Source organism: Carya illinoinensis, chromosome 14 (assembly GCF_018687715.1).
Source record: "Carya illinoinensis cultivar Pawnee chromosome 14, C.illinoinensisPawnee_v1, whole genome shotgun sequence".
Classification (NCBI taxonomy): Eukaryota; Viridiplantae; Streptophyta; class Magnoliopsida; order Fagales; family Juglandaceae; genus Carya; species Carya illinoinensis.
Window position 1 is genome coordinate 2841392 of NC_056765.1, and position 9489 is coordinate 2850880.

The 9489-nt window shown below is 35.2% G+C and overlaps 1 protein-coding gene across 1 annotated transcript; it reads left to right on the top strand.

Moving 5' to 3' along the window:
• Nucleotides 1-1818: 1818 nt before the first annotated feature.
• Nucleotides 1819-8250, top strand: LOC122293286 (UPF0481 protein At3g47200-like). The gene is made up of 4 exons (XM_043101808.1): nucleotides 1819-1909; nucleotides 2345-2446; nucleotides 2891-2943; nucleotides 6415-8250. Exon 4 carries the CDS (start codon nucleotides 6646-6648, stop codon nucleotides 8008-8010), a length of 1365 nt encoding a protein of 454 aa, XP_042957742.1. The 5' UTR covers nucleotides 1819-1909; nucleotides 2345-2446; nucleotides 2891-2943; nucleotides 6415-6645; the 3' UTR covers nucleotides 8011-8250.
• Nucleotides 8251-9489: the final 1239 nt, after the last annotated feature.

The following is a 9489-nucleotide window of genomic DNA, read 5'->3' on the forward strand; positions in this document are numbered from 1 at the left end:
CAGTAAACATATTAGAGTTTTGCCCAGAACTCGAGGAGAGAGAGAGAGAGAGAGAGAGAGAGAGAGAGAGAGAGAGAGAGAGAGAGAGAGCTGGGAAGAGAGGCGGGGGAGATCAGAGTGAGGGAAAGAGACACTACAAGATAAATGTAGGGAGACAACGTGGGCGTAGAGGACTAGCCGAGGCAAAGACACTACAAGGGAAATTAATTTATGAAAATGGGATGGAGAAGCTTGGGGTGGGCGTGCGATTTTGGAGAAGGAGAGAACAGAGAGAAGTAGAGAAGGCAGAAGCAAGAAAGAAATCGGGAGGGAAATAAAACATGATTTCGTGAGAACTTTGGCGCCCAGACGTAATAGCGACTATTATTTGGTCGCTGCAACATGTTTTTACAAAAACAGTGATCAAAATCGCTGCAAATGTCATATTTCTCGTTGCAATTATAAAAAGTAGAGAAATTATTACTTTCGAGATAAAAACTGAGCAACGATTCAGAAATCGTTGCAACAGGTAACCTTTTGTAGCAATATTTTTTGCAACAATATAAAAATCGCTGCAATAGGCTATATTTTTTGTAGTGTGAGTTTATCTAGAAATCTTAGAGGTTGTTTAGATTAGTCATTGAGGTAAAAATTGAGTCTATGAGGATCTATATTTATCCTGGATGAAAGCTGAACAGAGATCAGTTAATGCATAAGAGAGTTATTACGAAATGTCAGCAATTCGTTAAGAGACATTCTCGCGACAGATTCTATTTGTTAGCAAAATCCTACTTCAACTGAAACTCTTTCCAAATTGTTTATTTATATGCTAACCTATCTTTTTTGGTAAAAATACAAATCATTAATCTTATGGCCACCCTCTCTTCACCTTCTCCATATTAGAATTATCTTCGTTCCTAGACATATCAAGTTGCGATCAAACATCCATGGCCACTCTCTCTTCACCTTCTCCATATGATGGAGATTGTGAAACTCAATCAGGAAAAAGTTATCCCCAACACTTGAATTGTATTCCTCCATTTGGCTTCCAAACCTTTAGCATTGTGGCCTTGAAAGCTTATCTGTTGATGATTTTGTCTGCCACAATAAGACCAATCAGACAAAGCCTTCCACGTCTAGTCACCACTTCATCCACGGAGATATCAACATGTACCTCCTTCTGTTCAACCTCAGTCAATATGAAGTTACCTCACTTCTCTAAAATTTCCTCTAGCATCTTCCCCTCTTTCTCAATTTGAAACAAACTAGGAGACTACCTTACCACACAGCAAGAATGATTGTCCTACATCATTACATTTGATGTAGTATATTAGATAATAAAACTTTTTAGTATAAAATAAATATGATATATCTTATTATGATATTTTTATAAACCTACCACTTCACTTCACAATTAAGAATTAGTTGCAATGGTAGTATATATCTCCTCTAAACAAATGATTGTTAATCTAGATACGATAAATACACATATGATAACTAAAATAATATTTTTTAAAAAAAAATTAAATGTTAAAAATAAAAGTAAAAATGTTTAAAAACTAATATTTTATTAAATAGTTATGTAATAGTAATGTTTATAATATTCGTTGCTACAGTTGGTACAATCGAAGAGTCTTGGGCTTCTTTCACCTTCAATTTCCATGCGAAGATCAGGACGTCATTAGAATGACATCATCCTCAAAACCTCATTCATGATCGATCAATACATTGAGCCACCCAACAACCAAATTGTGTGGCTTATACCCTCTTATAAATCAAATCATCTCAACCCCCGTATTAAATATGATCTTTATTTTCTCATACAGAAGAAATCCTATATATACGAGGGAAGAAGGGAACGGAAGATACATAATCAGCAAGAAAATAAAAGATAGGGTACGTTGGTCGAGTTGGAGCTGTGAGACTTCCGGTACGTACTTACTTTCAAGCATATAATATATTAAATTTCTTGCAGCCAAAATTTGTAAATTCATTTTATTAATCTTCCAGTTTTTTTTCAGTACTCTGTTATGCAATATTTGTGAAATATTGGGATAATTACTAACATACGTTTCACACAAATTAATTTGTATACGAGTTATCAAAAATGCATGGTGGAAATATTTAAAAAAAATAAAAAAAATGGTGAAAATATTAATTGATGTAGCTACCTATATCTTAAATTATTAAATATTAAAGTAGCTAGGGTACCACTGCTAAACAGGTGCATTGATTACTCGTCCCATCAAATTCAATACATTGATACTAACGCATTAATGCATGGCCTACCAAACAGGTATGCATTAATGGACCATACTGAAGAATTCATTATATATATAATTGCTTGTTTACACCATTAACGTAGGCGGGCCTATATATACGAGGGAAGAAGGGAACGGAAGATACATAATCAGCAAGAAAATAAAAGATAGGGTACGTTGGTCGAGTTGGAGCTGTGAGACTTCCGGTACGTACTTACTTTCAAGCATATAATATATTAAATTTCTTGCAGCCAAAATTTGTAAATTCATTTTATTAATCTTCCAGTTTTTTTTCAGTACTCTGTTATGCAATATTTGTGAAATATTGGGATAATTACTAACATACGTTTCACACAAATTAATTTGTATACGAGTTATCAAAAATGCACGGTGGAAATATTTAAAAAAAATAAAAATAAATAAAAAAATGGTGGAAATATTAATTGATGTAGCTACCTATATCTTAAATTATTAAATATTAAAGTAGCTAGGGTACCACTGCTAAACAGGTGCATTGATTACTCGTCCCATCAAATTCAATACATTGATACTAACGCATTAATGCATGGCCTACCAAACAGGTATGCATTAATGGACCATACTGAAGAATTCATTATATATATAATTGCTTGTTTACACCATTAACGTAGGCGGGCCTATATATACGAGGGAAGAAGGGAACGGAAGATACATAATCAGCAAGGTAATAAAAGATGGAAAAATTTTGTTGTAAATATAATTGTGTATTAATATGTGTATTAATTTATTGTGATTGATTAAAAGGTAGATTTTATTAAAAATAATACTAATTTAAATTTTAAGTATAAAGAAATCAGTATTAGTATGCAAATTAATACGTAACTTTACTTGTATATAACAAAACTCATAAAAGATAGGTTCCGTTGGTTGAGTAGGAGCTGTGAGACTTCGGGAACGTAGTACGTACTTACTTTCAAGCATTATATATTTCTTGCAGCCAAAATTAATTTGTAAATTCCTTTTATTAATCTTCCATTTTTTTAAGTACTATGTTATGCAATATTTGTGAAATATTGGGATTATAAGTAGGTAGCTAGCTATTAATTTGAACCTCTAATTACTAATTACATACTTTTCACACAACTTAATTTGTATACGAGTTATCAAAATAAAATAGTGGAAATATTAAAGTAGCTAGGGTGGTACTGCTAAACAAAAACAGCAAAGCATCTGGACCCATATATAGGCATAGGCCTGTTCATCTGGGTTCCAATCCGGGAATCCGGGTACACCCGGACAGCAATCCAGATCTCAAATCTGGGCCGGAACCCGATCCGGATCAATCCGGGTCAGACCCGGTTCGGAACCCGGATGTATCCGGGTTTTGAAAAAACCGGATTCCGGATTGAACCCGATTTTTTTTTTTTTTAATATAAAAAAACCTGTTAGCAAACTGCAAGCACAACAGAACCATAATCTTCACTCTTCAGTGCAAGCATTTTTTTTTACTCGAATTTAAACATCTTTAAAAAATGCGTCAAGCAGTGCTGCAACAATAATGACATTATACGAACTTTTGCAATTATTCCTGTAGCTTTTGTGGATAAACATAAGAGGGTGATCAACATTTGAGTTAACCATCTTTACCAAAAAGAGAAGCATTTCTAAATTGCATTCTCTGTTTGGATGCTTCCACTGTTAAATTGGTAAGTTAAATCATACTCTTCCCATCACCTATAAGAACATACAGATTAAAGGGGTAAATTTTAAATCCCCCTTCCTAGGAAAAAAAAATAAAAGAAAAGAAAAAAATGCATGTAAAACTATCAGCTATTAGCTCAAATCAAGTAGCTCAAATTAAGCAAAAAACCTGTGCTACTTGCTTACTCCTTACAAGCATAAACTACCAAAAAATACAAGAAAGAAAAGGTCAATGCCACCACTGGCCCACAAAACCGTCGCTATTGGCGCTTCGCACCTTTGGAGGTTCATAGCTCATTGTAGAGAGAACTTCTGAGATCTTCAATTGCTCGACCTGATAATTTGGAGTAAGAGAAGTAGAATGAATTCTAGATCAAAAGAATTCAAACAACAGTATGCATTCATGAATTCTTAGAAATATTGTACTGCCTTATAATCTTTTGGAAAATGGAGGCACAACAACAGTGGTACGAATACAATCATGCCCAAAGGGCCAGATGGGAAAACTGCAGTTACATAAACCAAAGTTTCTTTTCTGAAAAGATAAACCATTTTAGATTCTTATCAGTATTCAGAGCTAAAACTACATCAAAAAATGGTCTATTACTAACTCTCGAAAACACTTAACATTTACAGATTATATGAGAAAAACAATTATGAAACAATGAAAAATAAAATAAAACAAGAGGAGGTTATTACACAGTACTCCATATAAGGAGTATCTGTTGTCGATTGAAAAAATGAATATTTATGCTTTTGATTCAGACCATGCATAGTAACAAGGAGAATCTTTTTTTTTTTCCCCCAACTTTTTGTTCATATCAATAGTAATAGCTTAGAAAATTTCTTTACCCATTAAAGAGGACAAGACCCTACTTTGAACAATTCTTGAGACTTGGATTCTATTTTCAGATTTGGCAATGGAGAAAATTGATAACTTAGGATTGACACAAGTGGAAAAATATCGCAATTCCAGCGGTTTAACAGAAAAAAGTGAAGAAAATAGGAAAAATTCCACACCCAAACACAGCAAATTTCTCCTTTTAAATAGTTATGGACCTGTTGATTATTGGCCCCTATTTGTGTTTATACCCTTTGTGTAAATGTTAACATGGGCTAGAAGTATCCAAACCATAAGAAACTTTTCCCTTTTTGGTAAGTAAAACTACCCAATTGTGATGAGTGTGGATGGAACAATCAAAACTTAGTAAGAAAAAATGATGCATTCCAAAACAAGTACCTTTTAATTGTAAAAGCTTAATCACAAAACCCAAAACAGCAAATGGAAGCATAAAAGGAAAAAAAAAAAAAAACCATTACCCAACTCTGTTATGATGAGTATAATCAATAAAAAATGCCACTAACTCAACTAATACATAAATTGAGTGACCATAGGAGATAATTTAACTCATCCGAAGAGAATACTTGAAGCATTATAATATTGGTTCTAAAACCAAATCATGTTAGTTAATGAAAATTTAAGAACAGAAAATGAAAGGTGAACTACGTAAGGGTTAGGTTTGTGGCAGACGCAGATAGCATTCTAATGTCAAATTTGTTATTAACAAACTGCTCAAAATGCGATCCTTCCCTCCATAGAAATTGGTTTCGGATCCAAAGTCAATGTCATGCATCATTATTATTTGCAAACAGAATTAAGAAAAAGGTTATTAGCAGAAAAAAGGGTACCAAAACTTACATACATGAAACCTTATTTGCTAAAATGACGAGTGTTCGTGATTGTAAAAGAAAAAAAACACACGATAACCCTTAAACAAGCAGAATCGCGTATCCAAACATCAATATGAAAATTTTGATGAAAATATAACCCAAACATAAAAGTTCATGTAATAACCCAAACATCCATCAAATATCAATATGAAGCATCGACCCAGCTACCAGTAGTGGATATATCAAGACTGCATGACAAGCAAGACCCAAAGAGAAAGAGAAAGAGAAAAACTGACTTCGATTAGCGCACAAGGCTGAAGACGACGGAGCGGAACTTCGATCGGCAGAGGAGGCTACGGTTTCGGACCTTCGGTGTGGGTGAGAGCGTGCGAGAGAGCGAGAGGGGAGAACAAGTGCAAGCCGCGGCGTCTGTAGAAATTAGGTTAGCTGAGTTTTCATTTTGAAGAAACATGGGTACCGGGTTTTAAACTGGGTTCCAAGTTTAAAACCCGGTACCCGGCCCGAGTACACCCAGGTTTAGACATCCGGGTTTCGGCCCGGATCAAATCAGGGCCGAAAACCATAACCGGGAACCCGGTTATTCGGGTTCCGGTCCGGAACGGGTAAAACTCGGTCCGGATGAACAGTCCTGTATAGGCATGCTGCATGTTCTAAATTAATTTGCATCTTCACCTTTTTTTAAAAATAAAAAATAAATATATCCCTAATAATAGATCATATTTGTAGGTACAAGATGTAGAAACTCATAATGTTGCTATCTTCTTTATTGTCACTATGAAAAGGAACTTGAGGAATGGAACAGGAACAGGAACAGGCATTGGTCTACACTCCAACACACCGAGCCGATGATTCCATCAAAGAAGAAGAACAATTTGAACGCAACGAGCTGAGCATTGACATTCCACCGGAGCCAAAGGAGCCTCGTGGTTGGCCTGATGAGTTGTGTATCTACAGGGTTCCAAAAAGACTTCGCGAGGTCAGAAAAAGGGCCTACACCCCTCAGCTGGTATCTATCGGCCCTTTTCATCGCTACATGAGAAAAGAGTCGAAGGACATGGAGAACCAAAAACTCATATATTTTTTGGATTTCTGTAATCGTACTGGGAAGAACAACAAGGATCTTGCACTCATCATCCAGCGCAACGAAGACAGAATCCGCCGGTGCTATTCAGAAGACTTTCGACTCAGCTCTAAAGAGTTTGTACAGATGATTATACTGGATGCTGTCTTTATACTTGAGCTCTTCTACAGGAAATTTATACTTGAGAATCCCCAAAAATTCTCTGAATCTGAAAAATTAAAGGCTAAAAAAGATTATATATTAAGTCGACCGTGCATAGAACGCAGCATACAGCATGACCTGCTTCTACTTGAGAATCAGGTTCCTTTCTTTCTTCTTGAGGAGTTATACCAAAATGGAGAACCCAGTACAAAAAAACCGACTCTTCGTAAGCTCTCTTGTGGGTTTTTTGGTGATCTCTATCATAGTTGGAAGCCAGAGTCCAAGAAGTCATGTTTCACAGATTGGGTGGAATGTTTTTTCTGTCTAACAAAAACAGAAGAGCCCAAGAACGATAAAGTACTAAAGCATATCACAGATTTGGATAGCCGTTTTGACCTTGCATGGAGCCAAAGCTCACTAAACTCCATTGAAGTAAAGCATTTCACAGATTTGGTGAGATGTTTTTTCCGTCCACTAAACCGAAAACAAGAAGGGCCGAAACCAAACAAAAGTAAAAGAATTAAACCCCTATACACCGCAACAAAGATTGACGAGGCAGGGTTGAAATTCACTACGCCAGATTCAGAAAGAGATTTACTTCAAATACAATTTCGGGAGAAAAATTGTGCATGCTTAATAAAATGCTGCCCGGGGCTCAATCTCTCATGGCTCTTGTCTTGCTTACCATGCCTGAAACGCACTTGCTTGGTGCACATGCAATGTTTCTTGGAAATCCCACCCCTTCGGGTGGATGACAAAACTGAATGTCTTTTCCGAAACCTGATGGCCTTGGAGCAGTGCCATTATCCATATGAAACTTACATCTGCGATTACATTGTGCTGTTGGATGATCTTATCACAACTAAAGCAGATGTAAGGTTGCTTGTTGAAAAGAAGATCATTGTTAACGAGTTAGGTTCCAGCGCTGCAGTGACGAAACTGGTTAACAACCTCGCCCAGGAGATTGAAGAAAGTGGAAACCATGATTACGGCAAGCTCTGTGAAAAGCTAAATGATTATTGTGAGAGAGATTGGAATCGTCTGGTGGGAACCTTGACGAGAGTGTATTTCACAGACTTTTTCAAAGGCACTGCTACTGTTGTTGGAATTATTGTCCTGGTTCTCACTTTGTGGAATTTCCAGAGGCTCTTTAGATTGAGTGCTAGCAAGTACTAGATATGAAGCATCTGTGCATATATGGTACGTATTTCTTGTTGGAGTGCTAGCTCATTCATAGGATTTCTAAATATTTTTAACATCAATAAGTGGAGAGAGTCTGTCTGTCTGTCTGTATTGATGGAGCAAATTAAGTTCTACGCTATGTAACTATTACCAGCAAATTAAATAAAGCCAAATGCTGCTGCATGGCATTGAATGTATGTAGAAATTGTCTTAAAGAGTCCAATTTTTCTTCTAGCGAAAAGGTATTAAATTGATATTTTCCAACTTAGAAATTTACTAACATGCAGGAAGAAGTTAAAACTTAAAAAACTAATGGTGTTCTTTTTAGATAATTTGTAGTGTACGTGTAAGCCCAACAGCAAAATGAAGTGTTTGAAGTTCCATTTCAAAACTGCTGCTCGCAAACTCCATTGTGCAGTAGAGGTAACCGTGATTGACCAACTTCAATGAGAAGGGTAATAGTCATAAAAAGATTTTATAAAATAAATTTACAAACTACTATGATTTTATATAGTATATTATATCTACTTTACAATAAAAACAACTTTACAATCTAATACACCATATCAAATTATGTTAATTTGTAGATTTATTTTTGTAGAATTTCTTTGTGGCTGAAGCATTTTTCAAATTTTGGATCTCTCCATTTTAAATAAAAGATTTATTATATTTTTAATTGTTTTACTTGTTGATAAATTGTTAGTGATTAAAATACTTAATATTTTAATTTAATTGGAGATTATAATGATCAAATTCTGGATGAAATAAAAATATCATTTTCGCTTGTTAATTATGCCAAGAAGTTTTTGTAATTCAATGAATTAATAGCAATGGAGCATTTTTTTTTTATTTTTTTGATAACCAAAGATCATTAATTAAATCAAGTCTTTACAAGCAATTGCCTATCAAGCCTTGAGATACAAAAGAGGGACAAAAATCCCACCGCATAACAATATCCTCTACATGCCATGCATATCTTGCTAAAATATAAGCAACCTTGTAATCTTGCCTATTAACATGCAAAAATTTCACCACCCGAAAATTCTGAATCAATCTTCTAATATCATCAAGAATATAAGCAAAATCAGTACTTAAGAATTCCGAAAAACAATTCAAAGCTTTCACAAGGAGAAGATAATCGGTTTCCACCATAAGCTTGGAAATTCCCCATTGAGAGCAAATCTATAATCCTCTTAACACAGCCGTTGCTTCGATAAATTATGAGGAAGAGACAGCATTTCTAGCTTACTACAAGCTACAACAAGATTACCCTCATGGTCCCTTAGAACCACTCCAACACCTGCCCTGTCTATGTCACCAAAAGTAGCACCATCCACATTTGTTTTCAGAACGCCGTCAAGGGGGGATTCCAACATAACATTCTTGGTGCTTCCCGGCTAAAAGCACTATAAAAAAACCTGCACTTTCTTAAATAAGAATTGTATAGATAAAGCTGTAGTAATCACAGAAAAA